The 19974-nt window shown below is 34.6% G+C and overlaps 1 protein-coding gene across 2 annotated transcripts in view; it reads left to right on the top strand.

Moving 5' to 3' along the window:
- The window catches only part of KIAA0825 (KIAA0825 ortholog), a 446146-nt gene that overhangs the window by 70328 nt on the left and 355844 nt on the right, over positions 1-19974 (top strand). Inside the window, exon 5 of one of the 2 annotated variants that reach the window (XM_064274127.1) lies at positions 2678-3344. In XM_064274127.1, coding sequence (XP_064130197.1) covers positions 2678-3344 — 667 coding nt within the window. Of the gene's footprint in view, positions 1-2674; positions 3345-19974 lie in introns of both variants that reach the window. The other variant, XM_023547725.2, reaches the window with a different exon arrangement.

Genomic DNA, 19974 nt, shown 5'->3' with positions numbered 1-19974 from the left:
ACCCCCATCGAGTCTATCTATGAATTGGTCTTTCTCATTCCCTTCCTGCCTTCTCAGCCTGCAGTTACACCATTGCTTTTCATGAAGGCAGTAATTTGTACAAGGCTGCATGCAGTTAATTGATGGAGAATTATTACATTGCTCATTCTTGGATACTCACCAGCCTCTATGTTAGAGCAAGTTTTGTAGTCTTCAATAATAAGAACATTTGTTTTATTACACCTATGTCTGTTAGGGGGCCTAGTTTGCAAAAGCAGTTTCCCAGAGAAACTGTGTAATTTTTAAAAAGGAGTTATTTCTGTAGTTAAATAGATATGGTTTTAATTTAATTTAGGGGAAAAAAGGCATTGTTTTTGTCTAAACATCAAACATTGACTAAGGCAGATGTGGAAAATATCTCGAGGTTGTAGATGGCTCAGGATGACAGAATCAGATGAAAATAGTTTTTGGCCATCGTTATTATTACAGATGTCTCTTTAACGTTTACAAATTAATAAAAAGGAAGAGAAAGGAGGACTATGTGCCCTGAAGCCTTATTCTTTTAAGAAAATCCTCTCACCCATTATCTCCTGAAGGTGGAGCCTTGAAGAATAAATATGGGTATAGTTATTTCTTAATTTCTATTAAAAGCCACGTGTACTAACTTTCATTAATATTGATGTAATAATGCTTTCGCGTTTAATTAAAAGCAAAAGCTTTTAATTATCTTTAATCTGTCACACATAAGTCATTCTGTATTCACTGCAGGGGAAAGGCCACCTTAGTTTGTTCAAATTTATTAGACCGATAGGTTTGTTCCAGACCTAGATTTTTTAACATAATTGATCATGTTATTTTCAGGAAGGAAGCATTTTTAAAACAGATCTAGATTAAAATGACCTTATTATCAAGTTTTTATCTACTGAAAGTGTCAAACTTGACAGCATTTTTCATACATTTATTTTTTTTTCCATAGAAATTTTTTCTCTGTTAATGATTTGGCTATTGAAATGAGAAACTGAGGTCCTCATTTTGACGATTATACTGACATCATTTTCAAAATTTAAGCAATCATAGTAACCACATGTTTTAAACCTCTGTAATCTATTATTCTTTGCTTGATCAAAAATTTACAGTTACTGGCCAATTTAAAGAAATGTAAGGCTGAGGCACTAATATTACTCATTTGCTTTATAGAATTTACCATAATGCTGACCTGTTCTAGAAGTATCAAAAGAACTAAATAGAGAGGAAGAGAAAGAGTTAGAGAAAGACACAGAGACAGAGGCAGAGGAGGTGAAGGAAAGTAGGGAAGGAAAAATGAGAAACCAGCTACAGAAAGTCACATGGTACTTTGTGGATTTCTAGAGTGTATTTGAACGTGGACTAGGAGAATGAAGCCGCAGGTTCTTTCCTGGCTGTTTCTCATTATTGTGTGACTTTTGGACAGTCACTTAAGCACGCTGAGATTTAGTGTCCTTATCTGTAAATAGGGGATTTAACTATGTCACAGTTTTCCTTATGAGTAAAACAGAAATGTATGGAAAAATTTTTTTTATATAATAAAACACTGTATAGATATTAAACATTATTAATTACAGACAGAACATTAAATGAGACATTGAAAAAGCTTAGAATGAGAACAAATTCCTGGAATTTGTCTAGGAGTTGTTCATAATTCTGAATCACACACACCTATGGTATATTTGTCAGTAAGAAATCTCACAGCCAGCCTGATTTTATGCCACTTGAACCTTGCTTCCATTTCTTTTATAATCGGCTTGTTTCTACTTTGAGAATATGAACTGATTTCAATATTAGCTGATACAGACATAATTAGGAAAGTCAGCATGTAAGAGGAATGTGTGTGTGTGTGTATAATTCAAAGTCCAAGAAAGTATTTTTTAGCCCGTTTACTATCCTTAATTAAACTCACTATGATTTTCTCTTAGCACGGAAAGTATAAAGGAATAATTTCATACCATCTTTTGGGGAACGATTCTGAGATTATTTTTTTCCCGTTTTGAGTTACTTATTTCTTTAGAGAGCACTGAAATATTCTCAGATTAATTTTCAAAGTAAGATATTTCTTAACATGATTCTCAAAAAGGAATTTAAATGAAAGTTAAAAATCCTTATATGTGTTAAAGTTTATTTCTCAGGATGGCAGCTATTAGTAACCCCTAGGCACGTACTATATTTAAAGGTCTCTGTTCTATTATAGAATGACTTTAAAGCATTGTATGTTCCTTTGGGATTTTATAATAATAAATGTACCCACTCAGGCATGAAAATTATCTGCGAGGAATTAATTAGGGGCATGATCTTGAATTTATTTTGTCATAGGAACAAACTTCAATAGGTTTTTATTTAGAATTTTTAAACTGCAGCTTTCATACAGCTCAGGCTATATTGGGGATGGGTAATGCAGTGCAAAAACTGTATGTCTAGAAATCTAATTAAAAGGATAGTTCATCAGCTGGGCTTACAAAATATAACAGACCTCAAAGCTGACATTCTAAGATACCTAAAATTGATTAAATTTCAAATGGAAAAAAAATTCTTGAAGAGCATGGGAGTATTGATTCTAAATTGAAATAAATTTTTATGAAGCTGTTTATGACTGTAGAAATTTTTTTTTTCTGTTACTCTGGCAGCTAATCATATTTCTAATGTTATAATTTACTTTTATTAGCAGGGTTTGCTGAAGAATGAACAAAATCAAGAGGAAATGATTCTGGATTTACTTTGGGGCCTCTCCTGTGAAAGCAGTGTTTCATTCCCATCTACTCTAAGTGGGACAACTTTCCAATTCCTCTCCAGGACTTCTCTTCATTCCGTTGAAGATCATTCCTCTATGGATGTAAAGTCTACATGGGACGACATAAGACTGCATCTTCGACGCTTCTTAGTGAACAAACTACAAAGCCATAATGAAGTAAACAATTCACAGCAGAAAATTTTATTGAAAAATCAGTGCATACGGCAACTCTTGTTCCTTTATCCAGAATCAGAAGTTATAGTCAAGTACCAAAATATACAGAATAAACTTTTGGCTAACCTTCTGCAAAACTGCTTTCCTTCTTATAGCAGAGAATCAAATTTAGACTTAATGGTTCATGAATACCAAAGTGCAATGCTTAAGTTATACTCAATGGTACAAGAGGATTTTAACACACTACATGAGATTTTAGCTCCATCCTCAACAGCGAAATTCGTTACAAAAACCTACCTGAATACGGTTACAGAAGAAATGGCAAAATTTCTTGAAAAATTTTGTGAGCTGCAGTTCAAAGAAAAAACTGTTCGTGTGGTTAAAACAAGCAAGAGCTCCAGCAAGCATAGAGGAGCAGTACATGCTTTGGGTTAGTGACATTTAAAATTTCTGTTTGGTTTCACTTAAGCAATTGATAGCTTTAATTGTCTAAGATTTTTCTTTTTGGTTAAAGTGCATTGAAAACTTCAACATAAGTCAGAAAATAAATGTTATAAAAATTTACAGAACATGTTTCTCTTATGCAAGTGTTTTTCTGTAAGAGTAGTAATAGAAGTGCTTAACCCCTTTTTAAGTTATTAAAAATATTGGAAATGTAAGCCAAATATATTGCAAATAAAAAGGTTTTTTTGTTTTGATTGCATATGACAAATAGTAAAGTAGTGGGTGAAACCGTTTCATAAGTATAATTTTTAGCTTATTGTATCTTCTGAAACCCAAGCATTATTAGGTAAAAAGAAGAATTGTTGGAAATTTGTTTATATTTGCATTAACTAAAATTGAAAGTTTAAAATTATCATGTTTTAGTCAACCAGTTCTAATAAGGAACAATTTTGAAACATTAATTATAAAATTTTACGTTGTAATTGGTTAGGAAGGATAGCATTTGAACTATAACTAATTTTTAATATTCCTCTAATTTTTTTCTTCAAGAATGTATATAAATAAAAGATGCTTTGAAAATTCCTAATTTTATTTAAATTAAATAGTAAAGAAAAAAGGAAGGAAATTATTGTGATATAATAACTTTTTTTTCGGTCACAGTTTAGTGTCCCAGTAGTGACACGAAGTCAGGTAAAAATATAATTATTTTGAGAATTATCGTTAGGTGTGCTTTTACGTAAAACTCTGAGGTGTACTTCAAAACAGGTTTATAAATTGTATTGTTGGTTCAGTGTTTCAAAATTATCATTTAATGAATTGTTATGGATCTTTGAATTTATGATCATTTTTTTAAATTGCCACAACTCACTGTTTTTATTCCTTTAATAAAATGCCAGAGTACCAAATTACTATACTATATCAATTTTCAAGTAATTTACTGTTTTCTTTTTTAAAAAATCATTTTTCTCTGGAAACTGCGTCACCTCACAGAACAGAGATGCATCAGCCAAGTTTTGGTTATGGCAGAATGCAAAATCAGTTAATTTAGTAACATTATAATTTTGCTCAAAGCAAATAGACTTTCATTTTAATTGTTAACACATAAATTTTTAAATGCATTTTGAGACTGCACTTGTTTTCAAAAATTGTTATATTCTCTAAATAAATTCTTACTTATAAAGTGTTTTCTATATGAAAGTTTTATATGTGCTAAATATAGTTTATAACAGAAGAAAAGATCCATATGGTTGAAAATATGTGTAAGTTGCTATGGAGCCTTTAGGGCTGATATTGAGGTGTTTTCCCATTTGTGAGAGAAAACTAAGCATGTCTACTCTAACACCAAAATTTTTCCACATTTTCTACAAGTCTAGATGCACTGATCTTTCTCAATCTCCTTTATCTGAACTTTGGTATAAACCATATATCAGCTGAGCTGTTTCCATTTGTCAAGCGTTGTGCTGAGCACATCCCATGCCTTATTATCCTAATTTCATAAACAAGGAAGCTGAAGCTTAGAAACATTAGTTTGCCCAGTGTCATGTTGTATGCAGTCAGGATTCATATTCAGTCAGGACTCATAAGTAGGTCTTTGTGATTCCAAGACCCATGCTTTCAACCACTGTGCTGTTTGTTGGACTTTGTCTCAAAATATAAGATTAAATGCCTTGCCTTCTGTTAAAGAAATTTCAAATACTATTGTTCAAGTGGGCTGCCTGAAAACCAATTTAGTTCAGTTTTATTGAGCAGCTGCCATGAGCAAAAGGAGACTTTGTGGCACAAACAGTTAAACACTTTGCTGTGTGGCAGCTAGAACTCATGTGTCGTCTTCATTTTAAGAGAACCAATGCCATTCTTATATTGTAACATTTTTCTTTGTCTGTATTTGGCATGGAAACCGTGGTAGCATAGTGGTCAAGAGCTACGGTTGCTAACCAAAAGGTCAGCAGTTGGAATCCACCAGGGGCTCCTTGGAAACTCTATTGGGCAGTTCTACTCTGTCCTGTAGGGTCGCTATGAGTCGGAATTGACTTGATGGCAACAGGTTGTATTTGGCATGATTAAATGATCAAATTAATTTTACTGTTAAGATTTCATTTCCTTTGGATTTAACAAAAGTTTCTTTTCTCAGGGTCTGGGGTAAAAAGGAGAATTGTTTATTTGTAGTAAATTACAGTGAAATAAATCCTTTTGTGTTTTAATATGAAAATATGCGATGTGGAGATTTTAATCGTAAGGGAAATTTCATGGTCCCTGTAGATCTTAACCTGAATTTTTCCTGCAACTATTTTTAGTTTGAATGGGAAAGACAAGAGAATATGATACATGCAGGAATTGGAGTACCAACAAGCAAAGTATGCACGGGCTTACTTGTGCTTACTTACTAATCAACAGGGCTACAGTTTCACCTGTTTTACCAGGTGATGTGGTGGAACCCATGTGAAATTGTAGCACTACAGATTAGAAAGTAAACACAATTAAGCCCGTGTGTACCTTGCTCACTGTAAACCTTTGCATACCTTGCTTACTGGTTAATCCACCCCTGGATAAATGCCTTTAAATATTTGGAAGGTTTCTAAAAATCTGCAGCAAGTGAGAGATTGGACCTAGTGACTTCTAAAACCACTTCCCTTGCAAAGTCCCTTGCTATTTCATTCAAAAATGGTACCAACGGACTCAAACACAGCAACGATTGTGAGGATGGCACAGGAGCAGACAGCATTTTGTTCTGTTGTACATGGGATCGCCATGAGTCAGAACTGACCTGATAGCACCTAACCACAACACAAGGGATGGGGCATGAAAAGACCCTTCAGGGTAAAGAAGGCTCTCAAAACAAAGAGAAGATGGGATTTTTTTATATATAATTTATTTTTTTGTTGTAGTTGTTGAGAATATACACAGCAAAACATATATCAGTTCAACAATTTCTACATGTACAATTTAGTGACATCGATTATGTTCTTTGAGTTGAACAGCCATTCTCACCCTCTTTTTCTGAGTTGTTCCTCCCCCATGTACATGGACTAACAGACCTCACAGGTTCCTATCTAATCTTTGGAGTTGTTGTTGATCCCATACAGATAGAGAAGTTGGAACTTTGGACTAGTGAGGCACAGATGAAAACTGGAAAGAAAGCCAGTCAAAAGTCACCCTATTCTCTCTCCACTTCCCAAAGTAGCCATTCCTCCTACTATGCTGTAAACAGCAGTGGTGGAGTTGTCACTCTGACCACCTGAGTGACAATCTCATGGAAAGGGGAAGAAATATGTTGAGCCCAGGATGCAAAGAGCATACAAAAAGAAGCATTGGCATGAGAGAGGATGGTCGTAGACATGACTAAGGCTTGTAGAAGGCTATGGCATGTCTTCACCCTGTTGGATCCTTTGTGCTCCAGAGACAGAGGTAAAGATCTCCGTTAGATCTCTGGTGACCATTATGTGTGTTGTTTCCTAATGGCACACCAGTAGAAACTGGAATTTCAAGTAATACAAAACAATGAAAAATTTTTTTCATTAGAGAAAGTAATACCTTTCTTCAGTTAGCACAAATTCCTTTAGAATGATATAGTTTAAGTTTCTTTTGTTGTGTCACTGTTGAAAATACTAATAAATGATACTATTGATCAGCTTTTTCCCCACTGCTTCATAACAATTGCTATTTTCTAATGAAATACCTGGACACCTCTGGTTTACAATTACTTTGCTCTTAGAAGAAGGTGAAAAGTACACTTGACTGTGAGTCAAGTGTGCTGGTCCTGACCTTAGACAAGTCATCTAACCTCTTTGAATTGTTCTAATCTGTAAAATGAAAGGATCGTATTAGATAATATCTAAAGACCTTTTCGGAGTCCCCGGGTGGTGTAAACATTGATGCATTCAGCTGCCAACTGAAAGTTTTGAACTTTGTGTCCACTCAGAGGTACCTCAGAAGAAAGGCCTGGCAGTCTACTTCCCAAAAAATCAGCCACTGAAAACCCTACAGAGCAGAGTTCTACTGTGACACACACGGGGTCACCATGAGTCAGAATTGACTCAAAGGCAACTGGCGGTAAAGACCTGTTTAACTCTGAACTTTTTTTTGACTCTGTGACACTGTTATCATCCCACAACCAAAGTTTATACCTGCAGTTTATCACTGGAAACTGCCACCACTTTTATTTTCTTTCCTGGCAGTTGTTAGTTGCCTTGGAGTGGACCCCAACTCCTGGCGACTTTATGTACAACAGAATGAAATGTCTGGTTCTGTGCCGTCTTCGTGATTCTTGGTATGTTTGAGGCCACTGTTGTGGCTGTTGTGTCAGACCACCTCACTGAGGATTTGCCTCATTTTTGTTAGTATTGCTGGCTGAACTAAGCATGTGACTTTGTATGCCACAGTAACAGGTACAAAAAACTCCCTTAGATCTTTATCTGTGTGATTTTTTTTTTTTTTTTCCCTCTGAAAGTAACAGAGAACTGCCCACCTACTATGGTTGCATTTTTCAGTGGGATATAAAGTTGGTGGTTCAAACCCACCCAGTGGCTCTGCAGGAGAAAGACCTGGCAATCTTCTCTCTAAAAGATTACAGCCTAGACAACTCTGTGGGCCAGTCTACTCTGTCGCATGGGGCCAGTATGAGTCCAGATTGGCTCCCTGGCGCCTAGCAACAATGATAAGGGTGGGGGTGGTAATTAAGCAAAAGCAGGATGCAGAGTCTCTTCTACCAGCTTATTTCTGAAGCTAGTCCTAGTAATTCATTTGGGGGGTTCTCTTTTGATTTTACAACCAAGTTTTTTGTTTTCTTTTTTTTGAACAGGTCAGATAATTGAAAATTAAGGTCACAGGCAAGACTGGAAACACAGCTATTATTCTGTATTGTTGATTGAAATGAAATCCATATCATTTTCCTTAGCATGTATGTAAACCAGGCACAGCAGGAATTTTTTAATGAAAACATAGAATCTGACATGTTTTGCCTAGGAAAGAACCGGTTCATTTCTACAAGGCCATAGCCAGTAAGCAAGCACAATATTTTTTCTCAAAAGGCATCTCTGGATCTATATAAATCCTTGTGTAAGTGCAAAATGAAAACCTCAGAATTAGGTCTGTAAAGCATGGAAGAGTAACCTTGTCCTAAGAATTTGTGGCTAAATATTTCACAAACTATATTAATAATGAAAATTTACACATTTTGTAAATAATTTTAATATTATTATTCTGCACATAAAGAACGTTAAAAGTGACATTTGTTTGGGTTTTGGCATAATTAATCCTGAAACCTTTCCTCCTGCCGGTTCTGTGCTTACATGGCATGTTCAGTGCTTTCTTGAAGTTCCCCCTAGAGTATGCTAAGGTGACCACGTGGTCAGCAGAGAGAAGCAGGCTTGTCTTCCCTTTCTTCTGGGCCAGGAGGGCACTAGCCATTCAGTCAGGCCTTTTGTATTGTCTTGGTCTCCAAAATATCATCCAGTGGGGTTAGGATAAAACTTAGAACTATTTATTTTTATTGCATTTTTTATGAAGAATGCAAGATAGAACAAATTTTTCATACCATTTAACATGGCATTTTCCGTGTTAATAGTCATCCCCAGCCGTTCTGATACTTGAGTTTTGATTAAGCACAAATAGCTTAGAATCTATTTTGCAGAAAATACTGAAAATATATACTTTGCAAGGATTGGAGGTTGGTACTCAGGACCTGAATTCAACAAGTTTACATATTTTCATTAATATTTCCCCATTGGTCATAGTAATTTATGATGATTTATACTTTCTTAATATCTACTTACAAATATATGAAGTCAGTTGTACAATAGATGCCGTTTTTTAGGTCCTTTTAATTTGCCATGCACCGTCATAAGCATTTAGGCACCAATATACCATTTGATTCTTACAACGTCTCTGCAAAGTTGGGTATTCTTATTCCTACGTGACAGATGCATAAACTGAGGTTTGGGGAATTTAAGTAGCTCCCCCACAGTCCCACTGCTAGGAATCCTGTGTCCGGATTCAAAACCATTTCTGAATTACAACGAAGTCTGTTCCTTTAACCATTGTGATTTACTGTTACTAAATATTTATTGATAAAATAAAGAACCCTCTTATAATTTGAAGAGTAATGTCCAGTTTAGCCACCTTTTGTATGCTAATTTTTGGGTAGCGGACTTTCTGAAATTGTAGCGTACTTATATTTGTTTCTCTTACATATAAAATTAAACTTGAATTTTTTTTATTAGAAGGAAATATGACAGTGATAGAGTACAAAGCCACGCCACTGGATTTTCAATTTGGAAAAGATTTGGAAAGAAAAAAACCCAAGACTTTTCATATTAACATATGGAAAGGAAAATAATAACATCGATTTTTTAAATGTAACGTGAACAGCAACAGTTTCTGTGTTCCCTATGAACTGTACTGTGTATGTTCACATATGTGCATATCCAGTTGTTTAATAATAAAATCTTGCAAAGGTGAGTTAAATAGAATTCCTTAATTTAAAAAAGCATCTAGATGGAGAATCCCATTTTATTCCTAGAGATGCAAGTAAACTGGTTACATTTAAACTTTTTTACCAGAGTTAAACCCAAAGTAACTAAATTACTGAAATAGTTGAGTGAGTTATTGCCAGGTTTGCGACCCTTTTTCCTATTATTAGTTAGCATTGTCTTTGCAAAATGCTTCCACACTTTTTGTTTGTTTATTTGACTTTGCTGCATCACCACCCAGAAATTAGGAAGTGCAGCAAGTCTGATTCTGGTTTTATGGGTGAAAAAACTAAAGCATTTTGGCTGGTTAACAAAGAAAATTAGCAGAGGCAGAAATAAGATTAGAAGAGAAGCATCTTCCTTCTGTACCTCAATGCTGCCTGAGAAAATAAGTGAAAAGCCTGACACTAGAATTTTTTTTTTTCCTCAAAGGATACTGTTTTGTTTTAGGTTCTTCCTACTAAAGTTTGTATCATCTGTGAAAATTATGTATTTTATTAAAAACTATGAGAAAAATGACTAGATGTGCATGTGTAAAGGGAGGCTGCGTATTACACACTTGCATATATGTGTAGCATTGTATGTGCCTGTGTTGCTGTTGTTAGGTGCCGTTGAGTCAGTTCCAACTTATCTCAACCCGTGAAACACTGCCTGGTCCTGCGCCATCCTTACAATCATTGTTATGCTTGAGCCCATTGTTGCAGCCACTGTGTCAATCCATCTTGTTGAGGGTCTTCCTCTTTTTTGCTGACCTTCTACTTTACCAAGCATGACATCCTTCCCCAGGGACTGCTCCCTCCTGATAACATGTCCAAAGTATGTGAGATGTGCATATCTTTATTCATCTAAGACATATTTTCTGCTTCATGGTCTCTATTTTTTTGACCTAATTATTCTCTGTTAAACGTTCCAAGGCCTCTAAACCATTGTTCTAAAGACTGTAGGGTAAGTCAAATGGAAAGTATATTCCATGAGAGAAAAGATGGATGCAATTTAATTTTTGTAATATTTTTTCTTTCATATAGAAACAATTAGCAAACACTAAATTGCACTCAGTTATCTACTTCCTCTTTCCCCAGAACACCTGTGTGTTCTTTCTAAGGGTGGAAAGCATATTTCACTTGCTACATCCTCTAATTATGACAGCCAAATACTAAGGATAGAAATAAAAATGACTTACTATTTGGTTTCTCATGAGGGGTTATAGGTCAGTAGGTCAATCTGAAATTTATATACCTTATTAGCTATTCAGTAACACTTGGAAAAGTAAAAAACTAAAAACTAGATTAAAGTATCAAGACTTTTAAAACCTCATCTTTTGACTTGGAAAAAGAAATTGTCTATGTGAAAGTAACATGTTAAGAATAGAATGAAAATGATTGAGAAAAAAAAAACATTTAAAAAAGTCACAATCATCTTTTGTTGTAGTTGTTTGCCATTGAGTTGATTTTCAACTCACAGCGACCCCATGTGACAGAGTAGAGCTTTCCCATAGGGTTTTCTAGGCTTTAATCTTTATGGAAGCAGATCACCAGGTCTTTCTCCCCTGGAGCAGCTGGGTGGGTTTGAATCACAAACTTCTCAGTTAGCATCTGAATGCATAACTGTTGTACCACCATGTTTCCAAATTTATGTTGCAACTCTTTATATTGAATAAAGAATGTGGACAAAGTAATATATATGAGGTTATTGCAATCCAGAAGTTTATATACTATAGAAAGTGAGTTGCTACATCACTATGCCACCTTCTTAAAACTTTTTTGGCTTCTTATTTTCCCTATCTGTTAAAATTCTTTACATTGTTGTACATTTTGATTTATGAACATAATAATTAATATAAATGCTTAGCTCTTTTGTTTTCTATAAAGACATTTATAGGTCATGAATCCCTAAATTCTTATTTAACATGTCCTTTTTCCAATGGACCGCTATAAATGTTGAATATTGTTCGAATAACATGTTTCTTCTCAGGTTCTCAGAATATGCGATATGTGACCATAATCAGATATTAGTACTCAACATATTTTTTTCATAAAATTTAAAGAAGAAAGGTTTGATAAGCAAACAAACATTACTAAGATTCCTTTAAAATGGAATGTTTTAAACTGGAGACTAGAATTATAATTGTTATTCCTGCACAAAATTATTTATTATGAAAATCAATTTGGATAATATGCATTATGATCTAGCATTTTTATTGTAATTATTTATGTATAGGTATGAAAATATTTTACCATCAGTGTGATATCTATGAAGTCAAATATTTGGTATAAAACAACTCTACCTGTTTGTTTTGACCTTGCAGGGGAATTGTAAAAATGCCTTGTACACCTGGGACTGTATTTTTCTGTCTGAAGTAGCATTTTTTGAGTACGGGCTGGTATTTCTGCACAGGAATTTATACAGGAGAGACTACTGGTAGCTTTGAGAGACTCACCTATCCCCTACATGTGGAAATGAGAAAATAATCCTTAGCTTTGGATAAAATGTTTAAAAAACATTATGGTTTTCCAGTCAGAAGTTCTTTTGCCTCTGCCGTTCTTGAAACTGAAGTTCTATTCCTATGTTTATACATATATTTTTAATTTGCTTCTAGTCTTATCAAAACACTCGTAAGATCTTGTATGGTTGGCCTATCTAAATGGAGATCTAAAATTGCACATGTAAGGAAATGAAAAGTTATTTAAAATGTAGTACAATATGTTGCTTCAATCAAAAGCAAAACCTATCAGTGTTTGCTTTTGCAACTTCTTTTTGGCATTGAGTAGAAACAGAAAACCCTTGCCTATTATTTACAGAAGGTGTAGTTTTCCCTATTGCTACTTTAATCTGTTCCATAACAGAACAATAGGAAGCGCCCAAATTAGCATGTAAGTGCCAGAGAGGAGACTGTAATAAGGCCTTCGGAATTATGATGCCAATGAAATATAAAAGACTAAATAATTTGAAGTTTTAGTGTTTTAGAATTCTATAATATAATCATACTGAGCTGATTTTAAAATAGCTGACATTATATTGTTTGTCCTTTAAGTTAGGAATTACTTTATATTTAAAATTGAGAGCTAGCATTCCCATCAGTAGAAGGCACACTTAAATGTAATTATTGGAGTGGACAGCCAGGTTCGCCAAATATCTATCCTGAAAAGAAGAGAAATTGCCTCCAAATTTTATGATGATCATTGTCAGAGAAAGCAATATTGTGAAATTGCTTTATAGTGCTCTCTTACATCTTTTTTCCAAACTGTACTGAAATCAATTATAATCTTTGTTAATGTTCTTTTTGTAGCACAATAAAACATGTAATCCTTCAGCCATTTGAAGTAGCTGTACTTTTAGTGGGTATTTTTCTTATCATTCTTCTCAGTCGCAGTCACAAAAGCTGTAAATTTCACAGTTATCAGTATAGGGGTCTAGTCCCCAGGTTCTGGACCCTGAAGAGAAATAGGAAGATGCAGCAACCACAGCCCCTTTAAGACTGAATAGCTAAAATCTAACGTGTGGGCCGTCGAGTTGATTCCGACTCATAGCGACCCTATAGGACAGAGAGAACTGCCCAAAAGAGCTTCCAAGGAGCACCTGGCGGATTCGAACTGCCAACCTTTTAGCTAGCAGCCGTAGCACTTAACCACTACGCCACCAGGGTTTCCACTAAAAAAAAAAAAAAAAAATATCTAAAGACAAGTTTATTTAATACTAAGTTTAGTGGCGGGCACTCAATCCTGAACCAATGTGTTCATTTATTCATTTATTTGTTTGTTAAATTTTGATCATGTCCCAAGGTTTCAAAAAGGGAACCAGAAATAAGCCAGGTATTTAAAAACATTAAACACCCTGATAAGGTTTGCATCCTTGTGGTCTTCTCTGCTGCTGTGGTAGTTTTTTAAGGTTCTGTCATTTTCAATCAGCAGAGGCTACATGTGATCAGTATATCTGATAAGCTTGTCAATGCCTCTTTAAAGCAGGATTCCTCAACAACCTATTCAATTCAGACCCCCTTGCTTCATTTGAAGTATCATCTTGATAAGACAGAGCAGTGTCACAGACAGCTGTGTATAGCCGGCTCAGTCTACAACTAATTTGTGCAGGAAAAAATTAAATCAGGAGGTAAATTATTTCATGATTGCTCATTCCCAACAGAGTTGGGCATCATTCTGAAGAAAATATCAAATAATTGGTTTCAGGCCGTGTCAGACACATGCAATTCCCTTCTCTAATGGCTGTGTGTGGTAGCACCAGGCCTCAGGGGTCAGCAAGGAACTGGAAATAGCTTAGTGCCAGGCACGGCAATAGAGAGACCGAGCAATAGGAAATGAAGTGGCAATAAGTGCAATCCATAGGGGAAATGTGCTTCACTTGGAGTTTAATATATCAGTTCAGAATCTGGCAGGAAGCCATGCAACAATTGTTTACCTTTTTGTCAGCATCTGCATCTGTTCTGTTTTGTAAACAGCACTTAACTCTCAGTCCGTAAATGCTGAAATCAATAACAACTGTTAAGGGATTTCCTCCCCCCCCCACCACCCTTTTTTTTATATTCTCCAACAAATGCACACTACAAACAATGTTTGCCTTAGATTAACAAGGAACAGACATTAACAGGGTCAAAGGGATTTGGTTAGGAACATTTTATAGCTTCTTGGGTTTACAGTAATTATATCTGTGTGATTTGAATGTATTTTAAAACCTATGCAAATTAAACTATTAAAAAAAAATGCTAGCGAGCAGTAATGAAGATGATTTTTTATAATTATCATAAGTACTGTGTATAGAAAAGTGCTGGCATTCTTTGTAATAATTTAGTTCTGTGCAATATTGTGTATTACAGCTGCTATGTGGAAATATTAAATTGCCTTTTGCAGTTTTAGGAAATTAGTGATTATTATATCAAGCAGTACTAATTATTTTTAAACATTTAAAAAATGACACACCACGGTGAGACATAAAAAAGGGTAGATCTGTGACTAATCCCTGTAAGACTAAATATATCATTAGTAAATGTAAAAGAAAGAATAATGCTATTTTTAAGTTCACTGTCTTCGGGAGGGACCAAGTGGATGGAAACTGTCATAAATGCAAGATGATTAAAATAGTTATGGCACCACTTAATAGAGAATATCACCAAAAGCACAGGAACCTCTTCTTGGTCATGGGATTTATGCATGGATTTCCCCACACACAATTGCTAAGTGTCCTTATTTTTACTTCATTAAACTACTTCACATCTGATTTAACCCAAACCTAAAATACTTCTGTTTTTATCCATGTGGTATTAAGTTTTTGGTTTTTCCATATTTTTTTTTTTTCTTTCAAATGCATGACTTCTTTGGACTTTTCAGTCAATTACCATATGCCCCAAACAGAAATAGGAAGTTACTTGATCAGGTCACTCAGTGAAGGTTTACATTCCCTTGCCTGATTTTATATGTCTAAATGTTTGATTTTTTTTTCCCCCCCTTCAGTTTACTATTTCACTTAATGGTTTTGGCCAAGGTTTTTTGATAGTTTGTTATATATTTTTGTAAAATAAATTTAATTAGAAATAAGAATTTGGGAATTTAGATAATGTCTTTCTTACTCCTGTTGAGACTAAGTATTTTGGCTTCATTTACTTGACTGTGCATATTATTCATTTATTTGACCTTCTGTCACTGGGTATGATATTAAGTACTATATGTAAATATGCATGTAAACTCAAATTCTGTGCACATTGTTAATTCATTGTTACCACCTATAATATCTAGATTTTGGTGTTTCATCATCAGAATCACAATCCAGATTTTATAAATTTACTTTTCAAACTGAAGTGTAGCATGTTTTCAGGTTAGAAACTAGAGAAGAGCTGCCTTAATATGGATTAATAAAGTTCTCTCCAGAGATAGAACTTTATTAATCCATATTCCGTATGTCATTTACCTGATTCAGTAAAAATGAAATAACATTTAACACCATTACATGTCCTGATCTGTAAATATAAAACCAAAACCCATTAGTTGAATCAATTCCAATTAATAGCGACCCTACAGGATAGAGCAGAACTGCCCCATAGGTTTTCCAAAGCTGTAATCTTTACAGAAGCAGATTGCCACATCTTTATCCCATGGAGCAGCTGGTGGGTTTGATCCACTAACCTTTGAGTTAGCAGCTGAGCTCTTAACCACTGCACCACCAGGTCTCCCTTGTAAATATAAAGGAAAAAGTATATTTTTAATAGAAAGTTTTGTCTCCAGATTAGAATCTGCCATAGAAGACCACAGACAAAATTTAGAAACAAGCTTTCACCTTTTGTGATTACTTCCTTTACGATGGAAAAATAGCCACATTTTACCAAATATCTCTCTACAATTTAAAAAAATATAAAACTGGAAGACTTCAGCCTTCATTGTTTATGCTTTGCCTCTTTCAAATCTATTTGATAGGAATTAGTATCTCACTTCTGCCATCTCATGTTTACTATTTTAAACCACAGCCTAATCATTTAGTATACAAGTTAAAAATTGTTATGATTGAAATTTTCATACCACAGGTCAAAACGTTCAAAGTTTTATGGGTTATTTAAATAATCAAAGAGGCTATCCTCCATTTACATTAGCATTAAAGTTAACTATCTCTAACAGAGCTTGAAAAATTATAGTGGTTAACAGAGTATATCCTGATGGAATATGTAAGGCACTCAAGGGGGGATGGGTATTGTCTATGGGTCATTAGCTAATTTTTTAAAATTGATTGTTTAAGGTGGTCCTTTGTTGTATTAGGTGAAGGCAATAATCACTATTCCCTAAGTAAAGGGAAAATTAAGTGCTAATTAGCAGGTTATGAAGTGTGCAGTAGTAGTCAGAGCATAAGCAGTATTTTCCCAGTGGTATCAAATGCTGTCTGGGGACCACTGAGTCAACAAATTGACTGCTGATAGTTTTCGAACCCTGAAAACCAGTACTAAACATCATGAAGTTGAGTTATTCATACCATAGCAGTTTCTATATTGAAATTTTAACTTGTAAAAAATTTGAATTTTTTGCTAAATAATTATTTTAGAATTTATCTTCTACTTGATAATTTACATGTAGTTTGTTTATCATTAATTAGACCTTTCCTTTAAGAACTCGAAGTCATTATTCAGTCAGAGTTTTATTTCTTTGTTTTATTTAAGATAATAAGCTAATCTTTGAACAAAAAGATAGACGTGGCTTTCTATTAATTTTAAAATAACTTTGAACAAAATTTAGCTTTCATATGCATAAAATGAATTGCTTAGTTATCACAATTTGAAGTATCTAATCTTTATTGGTGATGTGGTAGAACTGCCATATTTTATGCTCTTAATCATTATGCTATTTATTTGATTTGATCTTGAAAATCAGCCTTTAAGGTATTTTAATTTGATATCTACATGAAATAATGGGATGAATACTGAGATTCACTTTTTTTGATATCATGTGGACATAATTATAAATGTTGTCTTTGAATATAATAAACATAAGAGAATTATAATAAGGCAGAATCTGTTAATACAGATTTGTGATTTCTCTTGGAAAAACAGATTTATACTTTTTTCATTAGTGATAATATTCTTCATCTAAAAGTTAGAATTTACACACTCACAAAAATAATATTGTTCATTTAATATCACTTTACCCTGGTATCACTCATGCTGTGAACTCTCACATGGTTAGTAGCCACTTTGGAATGAAAACAAAGGGACACAGCTGCTTCTCTGATTTATCAGGAGCCTTTTGGAGGCTGCTAGCCTGAAGTGAATTCCAAGCATGTAAGTCTCACTTTGGTGAAGCCGGAAATCTTGGGTCTCCAAACAACTGTAAATGGCTTTCTGATCCTGTTCCCTGGTGTGGGTGAGAGCAAAATAAGCTGATGATTAAAGTGAGAGGCTTTACAACTTACCCTCTAGCTTATTGTTCATTGTCCCTCTACTCATCTGGGATATGGCCCCCAGGACAACCCTTAGTCTTATATGAAATTCCCATTTATTGCTCAATTTTACTTTGCTTCTGTTACTTGTAACCAAAAAACTTGGAGAAATAAAACCCTATATATTAATGCCTTGTTTAGGATCTTTTGGAAACCATGGTGGCACAGTGGCTAAGAACTATAGCTGCTAACCAAAAGGTCAGCAGTTTGAATATACCACACACTCCTTGGAAACTCTATGGGGCAGCTCTACTCTGTCCTATAGGGTCGTTATGAGCCGGAATCAACTCAGTGGCAACGGGTTTGGTTTCAGTTTGGTTAGGATCTTTTAATAGTTGTGATAACATTCTGTTTACAGCCTGTGTTGAAAGTAAGGTGATTCACATGCTGATCTAATTGAGGCCCTTTCTCCCTTAGGTCTCTTTGCATTTTAGGTACATGTCACTATGATCATAACCCTTAATACACAGGAAGGAGTCACAGACATCTTTCCCAGCATGCCCTTGCAATGACTTTGGACTGAAGGTGAAGTCTGGGTCTGAGCACTCTGAACATAGGCCCAGCTCCCTGGAAGATGCCAAATGTTGGAGAAAGTAAGGTGGGCTCTTCCTCCTTGGGAAGATGCTTATATTACCTTCCCAAGTAGCAGAACCTTCCTTCTGAACCCTTAAGAGAAATCAGAGAGGTTACTGAATTGGGCTTCTCAAAAGACAACCAAGAAGGGAAGGAAAGATGGAAGGCATGCGCAAGAGTTTAGATGCAGGAATGATATTTTGTTAGATGATGGAGGAGTAGCGTGAGTGTTACGGAAGAGCTAGAGCAAAGGAGATGAGAGATTCCTGTTAACAACCTTAATCAGGGTGGACATGCATTCTGATTTGTAAGGAAGTGGGGCCTCACTAAGGGCCTTCCCAATTAAAAACGAAAACTAAGTTATCACAGGAGAGAGGGTGGGACCAGAGGGGAGGTGTCTCCACTTCCAAATCGAACACCAGGAGCATTTCTGGAGCTCTGGTTTTTGTTTGCTTCAGAAATAGCATGAATTTGTGGAAATGAAATTTTATTTGTTTCCTCAGTATTAGCAAGAGGAAAGAAATGATGAAATTGAGATCCTTTAGATGGCTCATCAAAATGTCACAGGGAGCTCATTCCATAATTAGATTATATGAAGAGAGCCTAGATTTATATTGTGGGAATGGATAGCAAAAGAAAAACTGAGAGATTAAAAAAAATATTAAATAGCTTTTACTTTTTGTGCAGTCTTTATTGCACCATTTAAAAATGTTAAAGTTATATAAAAATATATATTTCACAAAGTTTTTGAAACTGAAATTTCTGCTAGGGTACATTTGCTGATTTCATATCAAGTATTTAAAATATGAAATTCAGTGATCTGTGCTAAAAGAGTTTTGTTAGGAATGTGCTTATTATGAAAATTTTCACAAAGTAACACATTTTCATTACAAAAACATCCAATAGATATATTTAAAAAAGCCAAAGTCTTCACATGCCCTTCCCTCCAATCCCAATCTCTTAGCATCACTACTCTTATTCACACTTTGGTGAATGTTCTATAATTTTTGTCAGGTACCTATAAGAATTAATATAAATATTTGTCTTTTAAAAAATGGGATTACACTAGACATTGTTGTGCACTGCACTTGTTCACTATTTCATGACATTCTTTTCAACAGTGCCATGATATTTCATAATATAGATATAGTATAATTTATTTGCATATTGTTAAATTTAAATCTTGTTAGATTGTTGACACACTAGATTTAGAAAAATCTTGATTTTTTCCTTTTCAAAAGCAGTACATGCCCATTGTTTAAAATATGTGTGTGTGTGTATTTGTGTGTGTATTTAAAGTCCATAAAGCAAAAAGTATTAAGGTGTTACGTCTTCTCCCACCTCCCCACCCCTAGTCCTCCAACCCTAAGGTAATCACCCTTAACAGCTTGGTGTGTTCCCATCTGCACTTGTGCGTGTGCAAACATAGGTATACTCTGTAAGTTACTCTGCCATTTTTTTTGTTGTTATTTTTGCTTTTATACTTACTATATTATGTTGGTCTGCATCATTTTTTTATAGGCTGCAAGCTAGTCTATTGTATTATTATTATCATTTTAAGTTAATTAACCAACCTCCTTTGATAACTATTAGGGTTTTCACAGTTTCTTTCTTTGTATACCTGTGCAAATGTCTTTAAAATGTTTATTCCTG

Source organism: Loxodonta africana, chromosome 2 (genome assembly GCF_030014295.1).
Source record: "Loxodonta africana isolate mLoxAfr1 chromosome 2, mLoxAfr1.hap2, whole genome shotgun sequence".
Classification (NCBI taxonomy): Eukaryota; Metazoa; Chordata; class Mammalia; order Proboscidea; family Elephantidae; genus Loxodonta; species Loxodonta africana.
Note: the sequence above shows the minus strand (reverse complement) of the source record. Positions and strands in the feature narration are given on the sequence as shown.